Below are 27,898 nucleotides of genomic sequence, written 5' to 3'. Positions count from 1 at the left end.
ACTGAAATTGATTGAGCTTACCTTGTATTTAAAGTCACCATGAAATCAAAATTGACAATTCTTATTTTTTATGGAGTATCAATACACAAAAAAAACATTTTCACAAATGATTTATCTGTGCAGGTCATTGTTTTTTTTTTGTTTTTTTCTATTCATGTGCCCTCATAATCTTTAATCAAAATAACATATGACACATGACATCACAGCAATAGCAAAACCACAACATCCAATCAATTCCCCATGGACAATTTTTTTTTTTTTTTTCCGAGAAGCCATTTCACTTGGATATACTTCACAATAAGAAAAGACTATTATATTGCAACTTCCGTTTCACCTGACTTTAATACTAGCCTATTTAATACTTAAGAGTTTCTAACAACAGTAAGCACCACTAATTATTTCCACCCGGGAGACCATCAAAGCACCGTTTCCAGTTCTTTCCAAGACACCGAACCAGAATGCTCCTCATCTGCTACAAAACATGGCTCAAAATCATGCTCCCTTTCCTCTGCATTCGTGCCGGTCTTGGACTGAGACTCTTTCCCCTCAGTCTGCCTCAGAGCCAGCTCATGCTGCTGCACTGTAAAAAACACAGTCTCTGTGTCATGAGGCGTGTAGCTAGGTAAGTTTCCTGAATGGTGGAGACGTGATTGCCCTTTGCCCCCGATGGCTCCCAGCGGCAGGCCTTTGGTACCACTGACACTGAGACACACGCTCTGTGTGGTGGTGTGTGACATCATGCCTCCATAGTAGCCACTTCCACATACCGCACTGCTGTTGACACGAGCCTTCTGCTTCAGGTCTAATGCAAGACTGCGCCTCAGCCATGCCTTCTTCACCTCAGCCTGCACCTGTTCATGATGGCATTATAGAGAAGATATGAAGAGACACGAAGACATGAAGAGAAAATATATGGGCTGAGAGACTGTTTGCAAATAGACTCTGACACACAGTAATTTAAAAGGTACTGTGTGTAATAATTTCTAGAATGATAAAGTACCCCTATGTGTATTATAGCTGTTTGTAAATGTAAAATGTCTGTAAAAATGATCTTTTAAAAGATCAAATTGCGATACATGGAGTTATTGTCTGCCAAAAGAAAGAACCAATTCTGAACTGCCTGAAATGAGTTGTCAGTAATTCCAGTCTTGCAAAAACCTACATAAATTTGTAACACATTTGCATAATACCTGCCTATGGTCTTCATTGGCTGCCTAGAAACAACACCTAATATGACTCGTCCTCAAATATTGTAGTTGTACAGTCCCTCCAGGATTTCACGATTTTTTTGTGTGATTTTTGCGATCAAAATGACTGATTTTAAGGTGGTAATTTCCAGAAATGTGTGAAAAAATGTGCGATTTTTATATTTTATAATTAGGGCATCACATTTACCATAATAGTATTATGTCAGATGCACAGTAGTCATACATGACACAAATCACACACAAAATGCATAAAGCTTGTTTATTTTGGTCTAATCAAATTCTCATCAAATTAACTTTTAAAACAACCTATGGGCACAACGCAAGACCAGGAACATCCAAGTAATTATTTAAATAATCAAGTAAACTTTTAATAGTTTTTTTAAATACAGCACGTATTGTTGTTGCTTGATTAACATTAACAACACTAGCTGCGTTTACATGGACACTTATAATCGGATTGACGGCTCAATCGGACTAAAAAACCTTCATGTAAACACCTTAATCGATCCGATTGAGCTCGATCCGAATGAAATTTCGATCGGATTGAAAGGGGTGGTTTATCCCTTTTGTAATCCGATCGAGAGAACATGTAAACACTTGATCGGATTGAAAACCGAAACTGAAAGGACTGCGCATGTGCGATGACGTTAAATAGCGTAATGACGTATGACGCGCAGAACGAGCTGTTCTTCCTGTTGAATAAAGTGTCATATTAATAAGTTTCCCGTCATTCTAAAATTCTCCTTTCACTCGCGCGTCTGTGAAGTGAAGCAGGACAACGTCCCACCAATGTTTTGGATTCTCATCCACAGACGTCTGGTTTTGGCCGCGGGGAGGGGCATTTTTACTGCGTGATCAATAAGCAGCACGGCAAAACGGTTAATATGCTCTAAATTATTACCAGAGACGGATTAATATTACGTCTGCTGTTTAAAACAAATAAAGAACCAATAGATGAGAATATTTATGCGCGAACAGCGGGAAACTCTGTATATTTGTGCAGTGTGCGCATGTCAAAACATCAGATCCGATTTGAAACTTGTGACATATAAACGCGCACATCAACCCGATTACTTTATTTATCATTCATGTAAACACCTTGTTCGGATTCATCAATCGGATTGATTTCATTCCGATTGTGTCCATGTAAACGTAGCTACTGACAGCAGCAGGTAAATTAGGTTACTGTCACTTTAAGACCTACTACAGAAATGACAAACGTCCCAATCAGTTATTACTGATTGTTTTACGTAAATACTCGCCAAGATGAATATTTTGAAGTAATTGTAGCTATGTGTATTTGTTCAAGCGCTATAAAGAGAATTCAATACTCTACGCTGACAGGCGGTGACACGCAGTCAGTCACACACACACACACTGCAGTCAGGCAGTCAACACAAAACAATTCAACGTTACCCCCACTCTCGTGCAATATATCAGGCTTAGCACGGTCCTTGGCGCTTATGTGAGAGGGCAGGTGAGACAAAGTTTCTTTCGCCATGTTTCTGACAGACCGCTCACAGACATAACGCGTGCCGTGCGCAACATCTGTATCCACGTAAAATGCATTGAAACTTTAATTAAACTAGAGATATTTCAATTGGGTGATTATAATTTACTGTTTTGTGAGGTCTTTTTCATTTTTGTGATTATTTTGCGGTTAAATTAGGAATTAGGAATTGCTACATTTTGTTGATTTTGCGTTGTATTCAGCGATCGCGGAATCGCGAAAAACTTGAGGGACTGGTTGTAGCTGAGGCCTGGAAGAGTTTAGTTCATGTTGTCGAACTGTCGAGAAGACAGGAAAGCAATCCACGCACTTCCAAAGGATGAGGACTCAGACTCTAATTGATACAGTAAAAGCAACTCCATCGTTACTGTTCCTATCACTGTGTATCAAGTGCAGAGGAAGCCAGGAAATTCAGATATGATAAAGGCCATTTTGTTTCCGACATGCACTGTAAGCGGTAGACCAATCACAGCGAACTGGGCCATCTGACCAATCAAAGCAGAGTAGGCTCTCGGAAAGGAGGGGTTTAGAGAGACCAGATCCTTTATCAAACTTTTGCAAACAGAGATGTGCAAGCTGTTATATGCACTTTTAAAAATCCTAAGTCATGCTTTAAGGATGTACACTTTTTTAATTTGTAGAATAACATATTAAAGTACTTACAATTATTACGATTACAATTATAACTGTAGTGTTATTCGATACTACATTTAAAGTTTATATTTTTTAAATGTACTAAATTGCAACTTCATCATCGCACGTGTTTCTTTCTTTCTGCACTCCAAAGTTAGCAATTCCATTTACTATAAATTTGAACAAAAGAAACCTCAAAAACTCACCTCCCCATTGCAGAAGCAGTAAATAAAGGCCACAAAGAAACCCTGAGGAAATAAAATTCATCATAAAGGAAAAGCAAAATAAAAGAAAATAATAATGGCAGCAACAAAACGTTTTTGTAACAATGGATGATGTTTCATGTGTCCTAACCACGAGCAATATGAAAAGATCCAGCAACAAGTCATTTGTCTTTCCACACTTGATATAATCACAAACAATCAATATATTTTATGATTAATGTACAGCTGGTTTGGAGGGGCTACTCCTAATTTAAACCACACACGGCCACCAATTGTGCTGTACTAACCCTAACTAGTAGCCATTCCCACCCAACTGCAGTGCCCAACTTTATCAAGTGGCATAGTGTGTGAGCTGCACTGTTTCCACTCCTATCGGAAGTGGTGTTTTTTATCTCTCTCTTTTGCTCTTTTGCATCTTTATAGCATTGCTAACGGTCTCTGTAAACTCAACTCGCCAACTGCCATTGAAATTTCTGGTTGCCTTGTCGCTGAAAGTATTAAAAAAAACTGGCATGTACCTGTGAGGAGTTGAAGAGCATCTCATAATGCATCTGAATCTGCCACAGTAGACCTGTGACATCAGTGTACGGAAGAGCCATAAACAGCATGTAATGAACTCCAAACAGCGGCATCAGCACCAGGGTCGACTTCAGCAGCTTCCTACAGGCCACAGAAAACCAATCACTACAGATGTGTGTGTGTGTGTGTGTGTGTGTGTGTGTAGTAATTTATAACCTGTACTGCTGTCTAGGGTCCAGTTTTCCTGTATTTGTTTCCCACAACTTCGAGGCCAAAACCCTGATGATATTGAGGAAGAGGAAGAAGTTTACCTAGATGAAGAGTTATGAGGAACATAAGTGACATTTCAGTATAGGGTATTCACTGATAAGAAATATTTATATATGTTTTATGTGTGCTTTAAGAGTACTTTTATAATAGTAATATTATAAAGTACAGAGTTTTGTTATTGCGTTTCACATTTGTATATTTAAATTATTACGTATAATAATTTATTGGAGAAGAACAATCTTACAACAATGGATGCCAGGATTGGTACTTGATAGATCCATTTCAGGTTGCCTGCGCTTATATCCCAGCACCTAGAGATGCAGAAATCCAACCTTCAGTGCTTCAGAAAGTATTCACAATCATATACTATTTTCCACTTTACAGGGTTGCAATGTAAAATGAATATTTCAAACTTCAGCAGTCAGGTGGTACAAGTCAGAGCTCTGTAATGTTTTTGGATTTGGATTTGGTGTTTATTGATAGTGCATTGATATTCTTCATATACTCAACCACGTCATTCCAAACCCATAAGACTTTCAAATCTTCCAAACACAAATTAGGATATTTTTTGTGAACCCTGAGAGGTTTCCGTCCCTTCACTGAAAGTCCAGGTAACCAAAAGTTAAAAGATCCAAAAAGGCATTTTAAATGAATCCATATGAATTGAGCGGTTTAATCCAAGTCTTGTGAAGAGATACATGATTTAACTACATTAATGTCACATACTGTATGGTAAACGGAAGCTCAAACGTATGTGTGATGCATGAGATCCAATGAGGTTTGTTCTAACACGTGACATGCACAAAAGCTTCTGTGTTGATCAAGTAGTCGATTGTCGAGTTCACGCGCGTGATCATAGGTAACTAAACCTATGCACGTGAACTCGACAATCGACTACTTTGGACTTCGACCAAAAACAGGATGTAAATACAGGTATTTGCGCTGGCTTAAATAACATCATTTTTATTCATATCTTTCACATCTACTGCAGTCAGATACACCCGTGTTCACTCTGAAGGAATCATCTAACATGGCTGGGCACTTGTATGACACATCAAGGATGTTAAGAGGCTAAAAGCAGGTTTAAAACTTACCCCTTTGAAGTCAACAGGGTGCAAATTTTAAAAAGAGGATAACACGGTGTAGGCAACACCGATTTTTGTCGTTGTTCTCTGTATTGACAGCACTCCAAATTTACAAAAAAATGAGCTCAATGTTAAAATTGACCGGAGTTCTCCTTTAAACAAAGTCTCATGGGTTTGAAACGACATGGGGGTGAGCACAGTACCCTAATCCAAACTATCCCTTTACAAAAACATGAACTTAATTGATTGATAAATCATAAATCTTGACATTCAGCCAGAGACTATTTTTAGAACGGCCAACATATGGTCATGCCTGGAATTTGCTAAAAACCATGCAACAAAACCTAGACCTTTTGGAAGAAAATCTTGTGGTCTGATGAGCCCTATTTGGCCAAAAAGCGAAGTGCTATGTTTGCCCCAAGCCAAACAAAGCTCAACACCCAGGTGATCATCCACCCATCCATTCTCCAAACCGCTTGTCCTATGCAGGGTCATGGGGATGCTGGAGCCTATCCAAGCATCTCAGGCTGAAGGCAGGGAACAGGTGATACAAAAACAAATGCACAAATAAACCTACTGTGTGTCTGCCAGAGATGCCCGAGCACTGACCCATATGGACACAAACACTGCGGGTATCCCTGTGAAAAAGAAAACAAGATAGAACGAAACAGGACGTTTGGATGGAAAACCCTATCTACAACCTTATTTTCACCCTCAAGATCATAACGGATTGCTCGGCAAATTTTATCATCAATTGCAATCTTCAAAACAAAAGTGACAACTCACCCCAGCCTATGATTGTTAAAGCCCACAGACAGTTCTTATCAGACAGGAAGGCCATGAAGATCAGACTATGCAAGTACAGACCCTCAACCAGGATCCAATAATGATTGGTTGCCAAGAGATACAGGAAGAGGGTCACAGCAACCTTGCAGCCCACCTGATAAACACACAGACCAATAAAACTGATGTCGGGCTTTGAAGCATTAATTATGTATTCATGTGCAAATGGTTTGTGAGTACCATAGGTCTTTGTCCAACTGCCCCATCCTCTAGTTTGCCGTCATCTGTGACGGTGTAAAGAACGGCGTCTTTCACAAATATACTGATTGCTCTGCATATGAATGAGGTGAAGAGGTGGATGTGGATGTAGTTACGGGTGCAATGGAGACGTCTGGAGAAAAAAGGAAACATAGAAAAGAAACGAATCTTGACTTTGAAGCAGTGGTGGAAACTGATTCATTTCAGTGTCTCATAGTTCACATTACAATGCATTCATTGTATTGCATTCATATATACTACACGTTCTGTATAGAGCATATTTAATGGCTGCGAAGTCAAATGTAGTCTACTACACTATTTTGGGTTTTCTGATGCATCTAGTGTCTTTTTGTGTTCTGAGTAACTTTTTATTCAAATCACTTTAGATGAAAATGTCTATATTTTATTCAAATGTGTGACTACAAATGTATTATGGAGTATTTAAGCATCATAAACTATAGAAATAAGACAAATGCACAAATTAAATGCCTTCGACATGTCCCAATTCATTCATTTTGTTCAAAATTCAAATTCAAAAAAACAAATGAAGTTCAGACCCAAAACACTTCCTCAGTCTATGAAGGGTAGTTCCATCTAAATGATGGGTTCCTTCATTTCTTTAAAAGAAAAGAGTGAATGACATTGATTTGGTTACTTAAAAAAATCAATTCACAAATGCTGCTCCTGGACCAAGAACATGGATCCAGGAAAGTGTTTCCTTGTGAAAAAGAAGCGGGCTTAATTGTATTGAATTTGCACTTAGAGTGTTCTTCAATCTTAAAAGTATATTTTTTATAAACAAGATATTGAAGACCCACTTTTACACTTGTAAAAAAGTGCACTTTGTAATAATGTGTTACATTTTAAATAATTATGTTTTAATAATGTTTTGTTGTGCTTTACAGAAGTACACTTATTTTAATGTGTTGACTAACATAATAAAGCACATTTAAAATACTTCAGTACTTCAAAGTCAATGGAAGTAATTACATATAAATATGTAAGTCTTACTTACGTAAGTGGGGCAAAAGCACTCTTATGTTCAACTTAAATTTAAATTCTAATACATTTTTATTTACAAATAATACGTAATTACTGTAAGTGTAAAGAAAAATACATTCCGTTCTCACTTAAGTACATTTCTTTATAGTACAGTATTTCCATAATAAGTACTGCTACAGTAAAGTGCATACTACTTTTTCACAAGGGTTCTGCGTGAGTAAACTGCAAAAGCCTATTCTATTCTATTCTATTCTATTCTATTCTATTCTATCCTATTCTATTCTATTCTATTCTATTCTATTCTATTCTATTCTATTCTATTCCCTACTCTCTTCCTCAGAGAGCAGAGGACCTGCTGACTGTCTGATCAGATCATAGCAAAGATATCTCAGTGAACATAAGTCTGTCTGTATACACATGGTTATTACATGGATGTAGATAGGCATCAAGGCACCACACACTCATGAACATGAATCAGGCATTGACTGAGGGGTCATCTAGCATCCAGATGGATTAGATTTGTGTGCAGTGTTTACTATCTTGGATATATTCATCGCTAATCTTTAATTTAAAAACATGAAATTTGTCTTGTTGAAATGTTAATTTTGCACTTACTTGAAATAGCAAAGGATAAAGACAGCCACCAGTAACGCTGCCAGTGATATGGAGTATCCAATAGTGTACATGAGGTAAAGACGCTCAAATACTTCCTAAATAGACACAGAAAAATAGTACACAATAGTATATAACTATGTACATGTTAATGTCTATACATTTCAGCTTCCTTTAGACAAATCAATACTCTATCACTAAACTAAATACATTTTCTACGTGTTGCTCTGTGGATGTTTCTGCATGGTTGCTACTGTTACTGACCCATGTAAAATAAATCCATGTCAAAGTCACTATGATATTATTGTCTATAGATATGGTTCAGGTCTCACCTTGAATTGAATATATAGATTTTTTTTTTTTTTACCCAATTTGTTAATCTGCCAGGAGATAAAAGTCTAATCATTCAGAAAATTGCAGTCAATCATTCTGAAGTTTAATACTTACAGTTATGGATTTGTTCAACTTCAAATCACTTAATTGAGCAACAGTTATAGTAATGCATGCCACCAAGATTATCGATTATAGCTGCCTATGAGTTATTAAAAAAAAATGCACACACCTCCTGATTGCTGTGGTTAGTGTGCAGGTAAGTGGTGCATTCTGTGTAGTTGGCCCATGTCCGGTTTATAGTGGACACCTGCTCCCAGTAACCTGATGCATCACAGTGGCGATATGCATGTCCTAAAATGCATGTAAAACAGACATGCTTAATTCTTAAGCAGTATATAAATAGGTACACCAAAAAGTATCAGCCTCTGAGGTCATTTCTTCATACAGCTATTTTGTGTACTCTTACAAATAAAAAGTTTATTCAATTATTACTTATTTTAATCTAAAAATAAAAGAGTAGGTATACTTTCAGCCTACTTTTAATGTATCAGATATATAATGAATGTATATTTAAGTGTACTGTAAAAAGTCTATTAATATTTGGTGGGTACTTAATTTTTGTATGTATGTATCTATATTTAAAAGTAAATACGTATTCTAAGTATAATTGGCTTGTATTTGTGCTTACTCTTTTAGTAGCATAGCCTATTAAATACTTTTCTTTTTCTTTTTTACACATTGGTTTATTTGAGAAAGTACTCCAGCATATGTTTTATATACAGTACTATCTGATCAACTTAAAAATAATATCTAAATAGGAACCAAGTAGTATACTTAACATGCAAAAATTATTTATAAGTTGTCAAATTTAAATATTTACCCTATTTTCAGAAACATTGGGACATTTTGTAAAATGCAATCAAATCAAAAATATGTGATTTGATCATTCTCTTTAACCTTTATTTAAATGACAAAAGTACAAAGAAAAGATTTCCAATGTTTTCACTCACCAAATTAATTGTATTTTGAATAACAAATTTTAATTTTAATGGCTGCAACACACTCCAAAAAAGTTGGAAAAGAGGCAAAATAAAAGTGAAAAGCTTATATTTAAAAACAGTCCATAATAAGTAGGTGAATTGGTAATAGGTGATCGAGAGTATCGTGATTGGGTATAATAGTACCATCCACCCAAGGCTCAGTCTTTAAAGATGGGTCATGGCTCACCACTTTGTGCCAAATTTCATGTCCATACTTTGATCAGCAACAGGTAGAAAAGAAAACATCTGTCATGGTATGGGGGTGCATCAGTGCTAACGGCATAGGTGCTTTGCATGTGTGAAGTTACTAGTAATGTGGAAGCATAAATTGGGATTGTACAGAGATTTTTCCTGGGAAGCAAGACAATGCCTGGCCTCCTTCTGCACGTGCTACAACAGAGTGGATTTGTAAACACTCTACACTGCAGAGTCAAAGTGCATGTGCTTGACTGCCTGCCTGCAGCCTAGATCGGTCTGGACCATGGACTGTTGAGCAGTGTGGTATCAGATGAGATTGAGAACTGCAACAACTAGTATTCCTGAACAATTAAAAAGTGTAATTAAAAGGAAAGGTGAGGTGACACATTGGTAAACATGCCTCTGTCCCAGCTTTTTTGGAATGTGAAAGAGAATTTCTTTTGTTATAAAAAACAAGCAAGCCTATCCTAGGCGAGAAAAAGTAATGCAGACCTCTGTGGTTGAAGTCATAGATGTACTCAGGACACAGAACTGCAACCATCTGACTGGGTTTTCCTGCAGGCCAGCAAATGATCCCATCCCATTCAGGAAGACAGTAATCCTCTGACAATACAAGTTTTACAAGTTTAACATTTATTTAACACAAAATATATGCAATCACGTTATTCTCCAACAAAATGTTTGAAGGAGACAGGTCAAATAATCTCTTTAACAATCAAATAATCTCTTTAACATAGGAAGCCAAAGATAAGAATCCTGATCTTTTCTCATAACCAAACAGCAGTGGATCTGTATTCATTCCACAGTTCTGGGTATGTCCGTATCCTGCTATAAAAGTGACTCAGTTATCACTACGAATAAATAAGGAACCTGAGCTCAAATCAATATTCCTTATTCCTTATCTTGCTATAAACAGGGCCACAGTCTAATTTGATCCTGATCTTCAGGAAATTGGATCTGTAGGGTTAGGAAGATACTTGCTTTTCATTGCTTCAGTAGCTGTAAGTTTGTCACAACTATTTTGGTTAGCTTTATATTATGTCAAATTACACATTTAAATTAATTGATAGGATAGATTTTTTTCAACATTTTCGCCAGGTGAAATCTGATTGCTTTAAAAGTAATAAAATACCTTAAAGGGGTGGTATAATGCCCATTTTTACAATATGTAAAATAATTCTCTGTTGTCCCCAGAGAGTGTATGTGAAGTTTTAGCTTAAAATACCCAACAGATCATTTTTTACAGCATGTTAAAATTGTCCCTTCTTTAGGGTCAGTAAAAACGCGTTGTTTCGTGTGTGTCCCTTTAAATGCAAATGAGCTGCTGCTCCCGGCACAGAGGGCGGAGTTTCAAGAGCAGCTCCATTACCTCACACAGACAAGCACTAAAATGTCAGAAACTAATCTGCCTTTTAAGTTTAAACTGGAGTCGATCAATGATAGAGAGACTCAAGAAGAAGTGAGACCATGTAGAATGCAACAGGACGTTTCTGAATGGTTAGTTGATGAATTTATGTTGCTAATGTGGAGTTAACTATCTTCAATTAGCATATTCTGTCATGATAATCTATAAAATCGCTCATTTAGGAACTGTTGTAAGATGCCTACAGAGTGACATGCTATTGCATTTGTGTTACACTGTATTGCATGTGAAAAGACAGATTTGAGCAGACTCACAAATGTCTCTACTACAACAACTCTTCCTCTTCTCAACGGGGGCGGGGTTTATGTAAATTTTAGGGTTAGTGATAACACTAACATGGGAGGAATGTCGTGTAGTCCCTACCAGCCATTTGTTGTAGTCCTTAAAAAACGATTTCTTTAAAAGCAAATATCTTCCTTTGCTTTGAACTTTGAGCGTCATAACTTTGCAGATGTTGTTTATGCTCAAACAGCAACATTACACACTAACTAAAGTTACTTAGTTAGTTACTTACGTGTTGCTAACAATGATGACATTGTATAACAGCCCAATAGTCAAACAAAAATTAAATTATAATACCTCTGACCACGTCTAACTGTGCACGGATGTTTCTCTCACATCTTGCGCGTGCACCAATTAGAAGAAAGATCTGTTCATCTCTGGTGAGGACATCATCAGAATCAATCTGTAAGAAGAGCGACAGAGAAAGAGAACATTATTCTCGCCCTTTCACATATTTTCACTATATATAATCCCAAACCAAACCATGTTTGATGAATATCTTTATATGAGATTCTGAGATTTTTAATGATTTTTTTTTTTTTTTTGTGTATCTCAATTTCTACATTTTCTAGATAAAATTACTTAAAAAAACAAAAACAAAACAATGGTTGTTTCCTGAACTATAGGCACTTTTATTGTGTGATATTAGCCTTCAACTAACAGATTTCAACCTTTTTCTTTGTGTTATTCCTAGTGAAAAATAATGTGTTTAACTAATTGAATGTGCACTTGTAGTATATTTTTAAAAAAACAAAAGACTTTAGCAGATAATATAATATCAATGAAATAAAATGCCATTTAAGTGTACTTAAAGAGAAGTTCTTAACACACTTGTTAAAAACAACAAATGCATTGTTATAAGGTCCTCTTTAAAATAATTTCAAATTAAGAAATACGCTTATTTTGATCTGTTGACTAACATACTTCAGCATATATAAATCAATTGATGATAATTTGTAGTTATTTGATATTACATTTTAAGTATATATGTTAAATTGTATCTTCATCATTGCAAATGTGAAATAGAAATGACATTCAATTATGTTTTAGTTTACCATAAATGCTTGTCAGAACATTTGACAGACTGTCTGTCAGTTTTGGTGTCTTTTCCACTAGGACCATCAATTTTGTCCCTAATAAACTTTTTTTTTTACATGTATTTTTATATAATATTTATGTAGTATTTGCTCATTGCTTAGAAGTTATCTGTAATGCAAGACACAGTACTACATAATTAATCCAGATCAGTATGTTGGGGGGAGGGTGGAAGCATGTCAATAAAGAAAGTCAATGTTTACGACACTCTCTTAGCAGATTTATTGTTTTACTATTTCACTTGCATTGAACAGCTGTAACACATCACATCACAAAAGACTGACAAAAGCCTTGTTTGTTTCTAAGCATATACTGTACATGTTAGTTTGTCATTTTCCACGATCTCAGCTGAAATCATTGACATTTATCCATTTATCACCACATCTGGCACACCTTCTTTTAGGCTGATGTGCTGTCTCTCAGTGTTGTGAAATATTTGCACTGTCCTGTGGTATGTGACGAGCTCTCTTCAACCTTCAGGATGAGAGAACATATCCAACCATACACACCCCACACCCATGTGCATCCCTCACCGTCCTCCAACATTATGAGACCTGATCTCTGGGTCCTCACGACTGGAGAAACACAGGAGCATTTGTGCCCTGAATACATTCACAACCACCAAACAAAACCTCAAACTCACACACCTAACATGAGACAAAGAAAGAAAGAAAGACTCAAAAAATAGCTCTTTGGCTGAACATGATTCAGTCATATACAGTGGACCCATGTGGTTGAAACAAGTAAAACCCAATAAAATCAACCTTGTAAAACTAACTAGAATCAGTGGTGTTCAATTAACATGAATAAATTGTTTTAGTTGAATAAATGGTTTTAATTTAACTTGAATTATTCAAGCTTAGAATTATACAAGCTAACAAAGTGTTACTTTCCTTTACACATTGTCAGGTTTATGTTCTGTTTTTGGTACTCTTATTTTGATTTTAGCTCAGTTCTATGTTCTCTGTGTTCCTGGTTCCTGTGTTTATTTCCTGCCTACCTTAGACCCTGTTTACACGAAGGGAAGACGCAGATATTTCCCTGCGGTTTGGCCTCTCATTTACATGAAAAACCTGTTTTTATCACAGAAAACGATTATTTCTGAAACTCCGGCCAAAGTGGAGATTTCTGATATACTGTACATGTTATGTGTTGGGAGTTCTCAAATGTCACATTATGCCCCAGAAAATGCTTAATGTCATGTGAGCGCAATGACAATGACAACTTTTTTGAAAACAATGTTGTGTGCAAGATGTTATTATTGAAAACGGAGGTGGGGAATTATTTGTTTCTCTAAATACCCGGCTATGTGTAAATGTCGCCTTAGTTGATCTAGTTTCCTTGTGTGTTCCTGTTTGTTACCATAGCACATAATTGTGTCCACCTGCCCCTTGTTCATTCACTCATTTAGTCTCTGTACATATACTTCCTGTGTAGTTTAGTTCCTTGTCCATTCTTGCATTGATACTGTTGGCTTGCAGTTTCCTTTTGCTCCTGAGTGGTTTCCACCATGTGCATTATTTTTGTTTTGTTTTATTTTTGTAAATAAATACGTTTGCTGCTGCTAGATCCCGCCTCTGTATTTCCTTGCTCCTGCAGCAACCAGCACGTTAACAGAAGAATGAATCAACCATAAAATATGTATCTAGCATCAGTTCTTTCAACTGTCACACCCGAAGACGTTCTCATCTCCCTCTCACAAGACGGCCGCCACCTGGAAGACTACGTGGAGGAGTTCCTCAAAATCAGGTTTCCTAGGGCGACGATGCCCTGAAAGCTGTTTTTTTTAAGTGGGTTGGATGATTATCTATTTGTCAGCAGGAGAGACCACCTGCATCCTGGCACAGTATATGGACTATGTACTGTGATTGAGTGGCTCCTCTCTCTCAGTAAGCGAAGTTGATGAAGACACCAGCGCCATTCAGACGCAGCCTCCCCAGCCCACTTGAGTAATCCTGTTGCCATTGCTCATTATTGTAGCAACACCACCTGTCTCGGAACTCCTTCCCAGTCCTTACCCACTCCTCCTGTCACGGACCCTTAGCTCATCCAGCACCTCACCACACCTACCACGGTCACAGACCCAGAGCCTCCCACCTGCCACGAGACCAGAGCCTGAGCCAGAGCCAACACCCGCCAAGGACCCTCCATGGATGGAGAAGGACACCCTGGAGCTAGAGCCTGCAGCCATACTCATCCAGGAACCTGAGCCAGTCTTCATATCTGACCAGGTGCGATAGTTAGCACCCTTTGCTGTCATTCTCATGCAGAGACAGCGTTTTTGGATGGTTCATACTCTTACTGCGAAAGCATGGCCATGGGAATGTTGTGGTCGTGAAAAACTTTGTTTTTCAAAAGACCGCGAGCAACCTCAGCTGCCTCAAGTCCTGGTCCTTCTACCTTTGGATACAAGGCCTCGGTGGTGAGCGCTGACCGTGATCTGAGCGCTGAATCGGGAGCGAGCCTCATCCCACCCCCATTCCATTCTTCCAGGAAGTGAATGATGAGCTCACCAAGTTGTGGAAGGCACCTTACTGTCAGCCCTCACTACCCTCAATGGAGCATTGGCCCTGGGATACTTGGAGGACCCACAGATGGAGCATGTGATTGCGATGCATTTATGCCCAGTAGGTGGGCATAAACAACACAGTAGGTGGCGGTTCCTTAGGGAAGCACATCCTGAGAGGGTCACGGAAGTTGAATCCTCCAAGACCTCCCCTCATCCCCTCTTGGGATCTCTCCTTGGTCTTACAGGCCTTACGGAGGGACCCGTTCGATCCCTTGGAGTCAGTCGAGCTCAGTGCTCTCTCCATGAAGACTCCTCCTGACTCCGTCAAGAGGAAGGGGACCTTCAAGCCTTTTCCATCAGCAATACATGCCTAGAGTTCGAGCCGGCATACTCTTGTGTGGTCCTGAGCTATGTGCTATGCCTATGTGCCCAAAGTTCCCACTACTTCCTTCAGGGACCAAGTGCTGAACCTGCAAGCACTCCCTCGTGACAAGGGAGACCTAACCCAGTCTCTGTTGTGCCCATTGCACTCTATAAATATACCTGGATCGCATGCAGAGCCTCAGAAGATTGGATCAGCTCTTTGTCTGCTTCGAAGGTCAGCAGAAGGGGAAGGCTGTCTCCAAACAGAGAATGGCCCACTGGATAGTGAATGCCATTCATCTGGCTTACCAAGCCCTAGATGTGCCTTGTCCTTTGGAGCTCAGAGCTCATCCAACATAGGCATTGAGGCCTCTACAGCCTTGGCTAACGATGCTTCTTTGGCAGACATTTGCAGAGCTGCAGGCTGGGACATAATCGCGATCATTCGCACAGAACCAGTGTCATCCCGAGTTTTGGGTTATAACAGGTAAAGCTTGGACAACTTGTCAGTGTAGTGCTTGCATGAGCGCCCTCCCCCTCCACAAGGCGGAAACGTGCACCGTTTCGTCTCAGAGATATTCCCCAGGTTTGGTAAACCCAGGACGCCTATATGCCCCTAGCACTCTTCGGTGGCGAATTCGGCAGAGGAATTCCCTACTAGGCCTGTTACTCGTGGTACGCCCCTTTCAGGTAAGCCCTTGTAACCTGGTTAGTGCTCCACATGTAGTGGTTCCCTAACGGTGACCCCATATGATATATTCTTCCACTGTTTGGTTTCCCAATCGGTGAACCCTGTGTCTTTCCCTAGATGGGGTTAACACCGTCTCTATTCGCTGTGGCCAAGAGTCTTCCCCTCATCAGGTGGAGCCCTCCACAGGGACTGTTCCCTATGTAGGATGTGTTTTCACATACTAACCTCTCCCCTTCGTTAGAGAAAAGAGAACACTTCCCCAACTGTGGTACTCAGCCGTAATATATAAGAAAGAAGATATTTAAAAAAATAAAATATAAAAAAATCATCAGAAGCCCTACGACTGGACTGACCTCTCTCAATAGTAGATGGTCCCCTTGATAGGGAGACCCGAGGTCAGTTACCCTGGGTGTTGGAAGGTTGCGAGACAGCTTAGCTTCATTTGTCATTTTCCGTTTCGGCTTCTCAGCACAAACCTGAATGTGTAAAGCACGCTGGCCTCCTTTTATACCCATATGTCCAAATTCTACACGCCAACTTCTTTGATGATAATATGTCTTTGATGATAATATGTCTTTGATGATAATATGTCTTTGGCCTTTTCTGAAAATGTCAGAGGTGTTTTGGGCTCCCAAGTGTGACCCCTAGTGTCTCTCATTCGACACAATGTCTCGTTCCCTCCATCAGTGAATTGAGGTTATACTAGTCACCGAGACGTTTTCATAATGCATGTTACTGGTTCATCTGTCAATATTTTATTATATTTTATAAATTGTTTGACCTTGTAATCTTATCAGAATGTCAAGCAACTCTTCTTGTATTAAGACTCACTTTTATTTGATGTATATAATACTGCGCTGCAGTTAAGCCAACAGGGGGTGCTCACCCTGTGGTCTGTGCGAGTCCTAACGCCCCAGTGTAGTGACGGGGACACTATACGGTAACAAGCACTGTCCTTCGGATGAGACGTTAAACCGAGGTCCTGATTCTCTATTGTCATTAAAAAAACCTCGGCACTTCTCGTAAAGAGTAGGGGTGTAACTACTCATGACCTCATAATAATCCTCATCCATTAAATTGGCTCTATTAATCTCTGTCCTCTTCACCTATAGCTGGTGTGTGGTGAGCGCACTGGCACCGTTGTAGTGGATGCTGCACACTGGTGGTGGTGGAGGAGAGACCCCTGATATGATTGCAAAGCACTTTGGGTGTACAATAGTACATATGAAACCACTATATAAATGCCTCATGCAGTGTTCACGGTTTACAATCCAATCAACAAACGATGAATACATCAAGCCTGTCTCATTCTGTTCGATAGCCATTTGACTTTATTGGAATGATTTCCCTTGTGGAGAAAAAGTGCTCTTAATTGTATTGAAAATGCACTTGTAGTGAACTTCAAATCTTAAAAGTATATTGCACATGTAAAAACTTTTTTGCCAATAATATATGAAATAAAAGGTACATTTGAATTAATTATGTTTAAATAATCTTTAAAGTCATGCTTTAAAAATGCACACTTATTTTGATGTGTTGACTTACACTAAAGCACATAAGTACTTGGTTATATATTTAACTGTATTGTATTATTTGACATTACATTCGAAGTTAATATATTTTAAATGTAGTAAATTGCAACAATTACAAATATATTTAAAAACATGGCATAGGTTTGAATATAAATTACATTAAAGTATATTGTAGTTTACCATAAATGTTTGTCAGGTACATTCAGCAGTACACTTTAACCATATTACAAAGGCAATATAAGTTATTTTTTTACAAGGGTTGACACTCCTTGATTCCTAAAATACATATGTATTTTTCATTTTCTGATTAACAGAACTGATCTGGCTGTTCTGAGTTGGGTTGACACTCCTTGATTCCTAAAATACATATGTATTTTTCATTTGATTAACAAAACTGACCTGGCTGTTCTGAGTGTTTTTTTTAGCACATTGTTATGTGGTTTCTACAGAGCTACAGGTAGCTACAGGCCCAAATCAAAATAGCCCACCTACAACTCTATAATATTCTGGTCTCATATAACTAGGGTCCCTTATTCAGTTTATTGATATTTATTTATTTTCTAGTAGCATCACAAAATGTGTGATGGTGTTTCTCACTAATGAAATTGTACTACACTTGAAATTACAAATTACAAATACAATACTAAAATGTTTTAAGACACATAGCTTTTAAATCACTGCATATTTCACATTAGTCCATAGGGAGTAAGTGAAATTACAATTGAAATTACACTTACACTCAAACTGCAAGAGTCAATTAACCAACTGTCACATTTGATTGTTGTTTTTTACCTTTGGAAAGCATAGGCATTGATGAATCACACTGTCAGATGCTCTAATGTCATTGATTCTTAATAATTGTTTTTTGTTACTGCCCTGTGTTCAAACACTTGTAAAGATATCATCTTGATAGATGATATCCAGAACACCGAACACATTTAATTCTAATTGCCTTCTCCAGCAAAGGTGAAATTAGTGGCATGGCAGTGCTCTTGATCAATCGTGATTTTCAGGGTCTAAATTGCCCGTTTATCAAGTGTTCATCTCTCGCTGACCGACTCATTTTCTGCTTCATTGAGCATGTGCATGCATTGGCCAGTAAGTCTTTCTGAAGTTGACAGCACAAACAGGAACAGGAAGACACACTTTCCTTTCCCCATTACCAAGAAACATAGGACATGCACAACCTTGAACAATATACATCTCTTTACACCCAAGACAAATTACTTAGACAATTGAGCTTTCTATAGTTTTAATTTGCTGATACCAGTTTAAGCTAAAAATTGATAACACTTTAGCTTACAATAAAGGTCTCGTTTGTTAACACTGCATTAACTAACATGAACTATGAGCAATATACAGGTATTTTTACAACATTTACTAATCTTTGTTAATGCTCATGTTCATGTCAGTTCACAATGCATCGACTAATGCAAGTTTTGCTTTTTCATTATGTATTAGTAAAAACAGAAATTAACATTAACAAAAATAAATGCTGTTGAAATATTTTTCATTAATGTAGTTTATTAATGTTAACAAATGAAACCTTATTGTAAAGTTTAAAATTTTGCTACCTATACCTAACAAAGAGTGAGTGAAAAAAAAAGAGTGAAGGGTGAAAAAGGTAATTTTCTCTTTGCCTAGTGATTTCACTGGGGATTCTCACACACACTGCCCTGTCAGAGGTCTTCCGCACAGACCACTCAAACCAAACAAATCTATTTGTGTGGCTGATGAATCATTGATCCAGCTGTATTATTGGGAAAGCCGATCATCTGAAGATGATCATTTGTGTTCAACCAGAAAATTGCCCTGAATAAGATGATTTCTAAATTGGATTTATAAAGCTGGATTCAAAGTAAAAATCAATTTGCAATTTAGTCACATCAAAGAAGATTGTTAGTGCTACAGATATCTCTAAAAGAACGTGCACAGTAACATTTGTTGATTAAGTAATATGTGACCCTGGACCACAAAACCAGTCTTATGGTTTTTTTTTTTTTTAAATTGAGATTTATATACATCATCTGAAAGCTGAATACATAATCTTTCCATTGATGTATGGTTTGTTAGGATAGGACAATATTTGTCCGAGATACAACTATTTGAAAATCTGGAATCTGAGGGTACAGAAAAATCGAAATATTGAGAAAATTGCCTTTAAAGTTGTCCATTTCTATTGGCGATAGTGCTGCATCCATTCACAAAAATAAATGTTTTATATATTTAAGGTGGGAAATTTACAAAATATCTTCATGGAACATGATCTTTACTTAATATCCTAATGATTTTTTTGGCATAAAAGAAAAATCTATAATTTTGACCCATACAATGTTTTGGCTATTGCCACAAATATACCTGTGCAACATAAGACTGTAAAAATGCCTTCCTTACTATACTTGTAATAGATCTAAACTTACATTTAATGTAATTTTACAGTAAAATGTACAGGTTTTGAAAGTGAAAAAGAACAAGTCATTGTATAATTTGCAGTGTAATTCCCTGTTTGACACTGTTGAAATAACGTTTTCTTAGTTTTTTTAATTCAGTTATGTACATTATGGTTTTATGTTACATATAATGTTGTTAAATTAATGTTTATTGGCTGCATTACTCTAGTGTCATGTGTATTACCATGATGGTGTTTAGTAGAATGACACTGCGCATCTTTTATATATTAGTTTTACCTTCTCAGCTTGAGGAAAAACTGCTTATGATGGACTTTGATTCAAGTTGCTAGTGTATTACAAAAGGTACAAAACAGATATTAGTACATTGGTATATTAACTGTCACAGGTCTTGGTTGCAGCAGAAAAGAAACAGTATCTATATGCAGCAGTCTTTATTAATGACAAACTCAAACTAACAGAAATCCTCAGGATACTTTGGAATTATTAAAATACATGAACAGAACAACCAGGCTTACAGCGATGTCGACAGACAACTAGACAGGACCAAACTCAGGCTTAAATACACAGGCAAACAGGGGAGCTAACAAGATAAGAGACGAGACACACCTGAACAGATAACTCTAATCAAATTAGTAACTATGGAGACAAACAGGTGGGAAACAGAACCAACGGAGAAGCCAAACAGAAACACAACACATTGGCTACATTTACAAGCAACCAAATAATCCATTAGTAATCGGATTAAAGGCTCAATCGGACTGAAAAGCCTTAATGTAAACACCTTTTCTTTCTGTTGAATAAGTGTCATATAAGTGTCATATAAATGAATGTCCTGTCATTCTAAAATTCTCCTTTCACTCAGGAGCGGACTCTGAGATTTCACACTCAGAAACGGACTCTGGGACTTCACACTCAGGAACGGACTCTGGGATTTCACTCTCAGGAACGGACTCTGGGATTTCACACTCAGGAACGGACTCTGGGATTTCACTCTCAGGAACGGACTCTGGGATTTCACTCTCAGGAACGGACTCTGGGATTTCACTCTCAGGAACGGACTCTGGGATTTCACACTCAGGAACGGACTCTGAGATTTCACACTCAGGAACGGACTCTGAGATTTCACACTCAGGAATGGACGGACTCTGAAATTTCACACTCAGGAACGGATTTGGGAAGATCGCTCACTGGATGCATTGTGACCACTGTAATTGGCAATTCTTTAATCCTTGGAGTGGGAATTTTCTGTGCCGGAATGGACTTGGGAACAGTAATCACTGGAAGGGATTCTGGAGCCGACTCAGGAGCGTTGGGAGTGGGGCTGGAATCCTCCGCATGGTCAGGTTGCATATATGCAGCGAACAGTCTGTCAAGTTAGTGAGGCACACCAGTTGTTGAAACCTCCGGGTGTGTGCCTTGAGGCTCTGCTGTTCCTGTTCCAAACACAGCAATTAGACTGCTGGAAGATCCATTTTATAAGGCCCGTCGCAAATTGGTCGTCTTTACGTACTAGCACGTACACACATGCACACTCTTCAAAAACGGTGCTTTAAACCTCTTGAGAAACGAAAAGATGTAAATGACAGTTGTATGTATTCTAAATAAAAGATACAGATTGTACTGAATGTCAGCTTGCTTATTTTGCTCAAGATAAGAATTTATTGAGTCCACATGTCATGCAAACAAGAAACTCTGCTTCTAACCATGCTAATGTGGCTCCAACCACACAACTTTGCAATGCTGTTTGTGAATGTTCATTAGAAGAAATATGATTTCTGGAAACATCGATTTGTTGAACTATACTAATAACAAAGGAACTTGCAAACATAGTTGGCTAACAAAGCTTTTGGGAAACACACCCCAGAACAACCAGGCTAACAGCAATGTCAACAGATGACAGGACCAAACTCAGGCTTAAATACACGTGCAAACAGGGGAGCTAACAAGATAATAGATGAGACACACCTGAACAGATAACTCTAATCAAATCAGTAACTATGGAAACAAACAGGTGGGAAACAAGGATAACTGATCTAATAGAACAAACGGAGAAGCCAACTAGAAACACAACACAGTGAAAGCTAAATGAAAACAGAACATACATGTGAAATTAACATTATGGGCCCTATCTTGCACCCAGCGCAATTTACTTTGTACACCGACGCATGTATTATTCCTATTTTGCACACGACGCACAGCGGACTTTCCCCTCCACAGACGCACGTCTGTAAATTAGGGAGTGAACTTGCGCTCCCGGGGGTGGTTCAGCGCAAAGAGGAGGCGTGTTCCGGCGCAAGCGTTCGCTGGTGCTATTTTGCAGTTTCAGAAAACAATTCCGCCACAGACCAGGAAAAACCTAGTCTAAAGTCAGTGGCGCATTATTCAGATGCTATTTTAAGAGCGCATGGTTGGCCATAATATAGCGTGTGCACAACGCGCATACACTTTGCTTCTCTCATCAAATGAGTGGAAATAGAACTGCAGGAGGAGGTTGCGATCGCTCAACAGCCCAAGGACGTGAGGATGAGAGCCAACACGAACTGGTGGTGTGAATGTGGGGGAATATGCCGACTGAAATAGAGTGTCTGTGCTGTGGCGAGTGGGACAACTTACTGCCATCGATGACCAGGCTCAACGCGTCAGATCAAGATGAGCGTGCCCGCAGTTGTGTCACAGCTACCGAGGATTTCATGGCGTTGATCCATCCGGCAGTACTCGATTTTTTTTTCCGGTGTGATAAAGTGAACTGGAAAAAACGCCCCACGCCGAATGGACCAAATGGACAGCTGTCCACAGAGTAAGTGATTATTTTAAACATGACACATGTATAGTAAACTGCTTGTAGCCTTCTCCTCATAGTAACGTTAGTTATACTAAAACTCCTGAGTCAAAAGAACCAGGCTAACTCGGTGAGAGAAATATAGCTAACTTAGCCCTCAGTCATTTCATTTTACAGGTAACGATAACAGCGATTTTTATTTTAGTTTGGTTGTTCATGCTAAACAGGTTGAATTCAACATGAGGTTATACTAGAGGAGGCTAACGTTATTTGAACCGTAGTCTATATACAGCTTCTCAGCATCTATCTTACAACTGAATAAAGACACAGATTAACATAAGGAAGAGCAATAAAATACAACTTACATGTGCACTTTGCCTGTGCTTTGAAAATAGATGGGATGGGACAAGCGTAAGTTTTTAGACGTAGTACCGTCTTTCTGGGCCCATATTCCATTTTTTTCAAAGTAACTTAGTCCTCCGGTGCAAAATGTCGTGGGATTTTATGTGTTGCGTGATATCTCTGCGCCCAAGTAGCAGTGCTTCGCCTAAGTAGCTGTGCTTCGCCTGTGCTTCCCCCTAATATAGTCCCAAGTCAATATCTGCCTAGGAAATCGCCTTGTGTTAATCTGCATTGCTATTTGTACTCGTTGTTTTTTTTATCACTTTTACTGAGGACATGCTAGCTGGCAACAAAGGATTCCATTCATTGTGCTAAGCTAAGCTAGCGCCGACCCTGTCAAACTAAAACAATGCATGCACTGAGACAAAAATGCATTTACCCACCTATCTAAATGTATGAAAGAATGTGAATAAGCCCTATTTCAAAAAACGGTGGAGTGTTCCTTTAAGCACTATTTGATTTCACATTTGATAATACTGTATTCCATTGGAGCGGCAGATTCCGATTATCTTAACAAAATAAACAAGTAGTTAATTTAGTCAGATATTGATCTAATTCTGGTGAAGAGGGAAAGCAGCAGACAACATTATACAACCATTGTGAATTAGAAGCACACTTTAGCATAGTTTAAAAAAAGAGTTATTACAGAAATAATATACTTTAAAAGAATATAATTAAGTGTAAACTGAATGTAATATTTCCTAACACTTAATTCCAAGTTACTTACAATTAAATGAAAATCTATTATAGTTTAAATTTATTTTAAATGCAATTAGTTCACTTAGACTGCTTTTGACCCACTTAATTGTTTTTGTCTTTATGTGTCATTTCACAGTTACTTCTATTGTCTCTGAAATATGGTTAAAGTGTAATCTCTCTTATTTCTTTCTTCTTTTATTGATTTATAAAGCATTTTCATCGCAAGGTTGACACAAAGTGCTGTACAATACAACTGAAATCGGATACAATACAATACAAATACAACAATACAAAAAAACACAACACCACAAAATACAAACATTACTGGTTGAAAGCTATTGATAAAAGGTGTTTTTTAAGTAGTCTAGATACTTAAAACTTGGTAGAGTGGAAGCATTTTTACAGAATTTTCACCGGAAAATGTCATCTGAACAAGTAAGGAACATCCACTTTTGTTCTGACCAACTAAGGGAAAAAAAGCATTGCAGTAAATCGAGCCGATTAAATCTAACGATCGCTTATCACGTCAAACCGTGCAAATTATACTTTATTCTCAAATTGTTAATGTTAACAACATCAGCATTGTGTGAGTACATTTAATGTGTATTAGGGCTACCTGTAGTTCAGTTTCCATTTCTCTGCAGTCTTTCTAATTGTCATACCAACAAATTAATGTTCCTTAGAACTGGTTCTCTTTGAACTACAAACACACATATCTGTTAATCAGATTCATATTTAAAACTGGAATATAATCGTATTTTTATCTTTCAAAAGCCCTTCCGATATTTATCCTTGTTTTCGCATGCAGTCTCTTTTTTCTGTAGCCACTCCGAAGTCCGAAGTCTTTTGCATTTTACAACGGGTGAATCTCCAGTTGTCACTGGTGATTGTCGTTTGAACCTTTCTGGATCCGCCATTAAATTGATAAGTTTAATTATATCAAGTACTGTGAGAAAAGGCTATAAATCTCCACCTCCAACATCCTCACACGCAACATAGCCTACTAGCCGAGACTCCTTCTTTATGTGTACAGATGTGACGTAATGCCACCAGTACCACTGGAATTAAAAACATTATTTCAAGTTTACCGTTTTGAATCGAGCTCAGGCAAGCAGATAGTTTTGAACACTGGCTGGTTATGTACTTGCTAAAATAATGATTTTGGATCATTTTTAACCCAAAAAAGTTACGGACTGCAGCTTTAACTACATTTTTATGTAATTTTTATTTAATTTTTTTTTTAGTTACATGTATTGTAACTGCAGAATTGTAATAATGAAGTAGCAGTTTTGTAACATTATATCAAAATACACACTACAGTTAAAATTATAATCAAGTACTTTATATGTGCTTTAGTATTTAAGTCAGTTTTGTCATTCATCAAAGAAGCATTGCAGATCATTGAAACGTAATCATTTAAAATGTACTTAGTTGTGTTAAGAAATCATTGTCGAAAGCACACTCAAGGATAATATTGTCACGGACATTCAGTTATTTTTTAAATTATTTTCATTAGTTTATCATGGACTCTTAGTTCGTTTTCATTAGTCTCCTGTTCTCCTTTGTCTAGGTTCCCACCACCTTTTAGTTGTCATGGCTATTCATTAATTATCACAGGTTTTCATCATTTGTCCCTCATTTACAGTGCACTCCTCAGTTGTCTGTTGTTGCTTTTGTTTTACACACTATACGCTACTTGGATTATATCTGAGTCGTTTAAATAAACTTTGTCTGATTTTTATTCATCATCGTCTTCCTCTTTGGACTACATCGTGACAAATATAATATTAATGACTTTTAGTCATTAATATTATATAATCGGCTAATGTCTATTTTTTAAATATACTTTTAAGATCTGAAGTTCACTAAAAGTGCACACGTACTTAACACAATTCTTTATCACAAGGGAAATGCTAGACAAATGTGGGTAAAGCACTATATTTTACAGCCCTGTTCCACATGTACATACTTGTTATAGTAATTATAATAACTGGGTAATGACTAGATAATAACCCTGAACCTACCCATAAACCTAACCTTAATATAGTTACCTTATATTGCCATACGTATAATAAAGTGTGCAACCCAAATGTGTACAAAATGGCCCCATGCACAGTATTAGTTATTAGGTTTTAAGTATTAAGTTTCTATTATGAATAAAGCAGGGAAACCAGGCGTACTCACCAGAGCTCTGGCTTTCATCAGCACACTGCACAGCACAAAAGCCACGGCGACCTCCACTGACAACATGCTTAACCCAAGACCTTTGACCTTTTCCAGAACTTCTGTTCACCAGGGAGCTCCTCTTACTTTTCAGGACATGGTGGTCTCATCGAGGTGCAGAGAAGTCTGTAGCCATTGCCGATATATTGTTATTCTGATGCTGTTGTGTCCACCAGTGATTCATCTGTTGGAGTCTGACAAGTATGTTGTTTTAGCTGAGGTTAATTTATGGAATAACTGGATACACTTACATGTAGGTAAATTTCAAAAAAGTAAAATCCCCTTTTTTTATAAAGTACAAAAACAAAATAAGTGGAAGATGACAACTGAACGATCTTTACCCATCAAAGAAGATGCTCTTCCATTTCTCCGATTCTTGTTTTTCTTCTTCTTATAAACTCTTATCTTTGATTGAAGATGAAACTTTCATTTGGAGATCTGTTAAAGAGAGACTTGTCTGCCATCGTAGAGGTGTGATCTCCTGCATGTGAGTATGTGTTGTGAGAGTGTTCAGCGAGGTTATTAGTGTGATGGTCATCACTGGCCCTCGGCTGTTGGGCTCCACCACTGTTTATCGTGTGGGGTGGGCATGAAGAATGTTAACCCTTCACTGTCATGTGAAGACAAAGCCCTGACCCTCCTAATTACAAGGGTTTCTATTTTTCTAAGACCACTCCTGCACATACGTTACGAACACACTTCTTTATATGTGGCTCTGGAATACTAGATTGTGACATTCATCATTGCATTCAAATATTTATAAATTGTATAACTGAGCCACTTGTATCCCTGTATATTATATTATATTATATTATATTATATTATATTATATTATATTATATTATATTATATTATATTATATTATATTATATTATTAAAGCATTTTTTTGTATTTTATATATGTTTTTTTTACTAGGCTACTTTGTTATTGGCTATTATATGCTTTATCTGAGCATTTTCATTTTGGGGAAAATTTACTTTTATTTCACTACATTCCATATAAACATATCGTTATATACTGAAGACATCGTCACTCGCTCCGAGACGCGAATTGCTGTGTCAGATTCGTGAACAAGCTGAATCTTTTGAACTAATCTGTTTAATAGGTTCACAAATCACGATTAATTCGTGAATTGGACCAATTCGATTGCATCTGTTCTCGAGTCAACACCTCACTAATTCAAATGATCCAAGAACTGGGAGATCCTCTGAGCTTAAGTGCTCATTTTAGGTTCTATTATTGTAAATGAAAATCCTATTTATGTCACAACTGTCAGTTGTTTGTGAACTAAATTTGCTGTAAAAGGGTGAGCTGTTTAAGCCCATTGTATGAAATGCTTAATGTAGACATCAGGACATGTCCAGATAGCACAGGTATGCTGGAAGATTCTGGAAAGCATCTGCTGTCTATACTCACATCTGATAGACATCTTTAAGGTCAGTTTTACATACATTCTAACTCATAAACATCTTAAAGACATTTTCTAAACGTTTATTTGACATCTGACAGGAAACATTCTATAGGCGTATTGCAGATGAGCAAACACTCTACGTCTTCCAGATGTAAACACACACATCAAATAGACGTCTCCATGATGTACATGTGCTATCAAGTCTGAACGAGGAATGTTTTGGGTAAAAATAAAAATACAGCAAATTATGCTCATGCATCTTCCACGTTCATATGATGTAAAATTAATGTTTGTAGTGTTCTTACAATGTTACAATTAAATTCTATATTAGTACTCAGTTCAAGCCTGTGGAAATGAAAGCGTCAAAATCAACATCATTAATTATTCAAGGCCCAGTGCATG

General features: G+C 37.6%; 1 protein-coding gene across 1 annotated transcript; it reads right to left on the bottom strand.

The window, feature by feature from the left end:
• Nucleotides 1-313: 313 nt before the first annotated feature.
• pth3r (parathyroid hormone 3 receptor) lies at nucleotides 314-26,133 on the bottom strand. The gene is made up of 13 exons (XM_084134915.1): nucleotides 26,046-26,133; nucleotides 11,678-11,783; nucleotides 10,168-10,278; nucleotides 8,667-8,788; nucleotides 8,108-8,202; nucleotides 6,473-6,623; nucleotides 6,236-6,389; nucleotides 6,027-6,087; nucleotides 4,609-4,675; nucleotides 4,311-4,405; nucleotides 4,094-4,235; nucleotides 3,558-3,599; nucleotides 314-851 (listed from the first exon to the last, which is right to left on the bottom strand). The coding sequence occupies exons 1-13, from the start codon at nucleotides 26,109-26,111 to the stop codon at nucleotides 417-419; spliced, it is 1,647 nt and encodes a 548-aa protein (XP_083991041.1). The 5' UTR covers nucleotides 26,112-26,133; the 3' UTR covers nucleotides 314-416.
• Between the last annotated feature and the right edge of the window lie 1,765 nt (nucleotides 26,134-27,898).

Source organism: Abramis brama (genome assembly GCF_963993115.1).
Source record: "Abramis brama genome assembly, chromosome: 14".
Taxonomy (NCBI): Eukaryota; Metazoa; Chordata; class Actinopteri; order Cypriniformes; family Leuciscidae; genus Abramis; species Abramis brama.
Note: the sequence above shows the minus strand (reverse complement) of the source record. Positions and strands in the feature narration are given on the sequence as shown.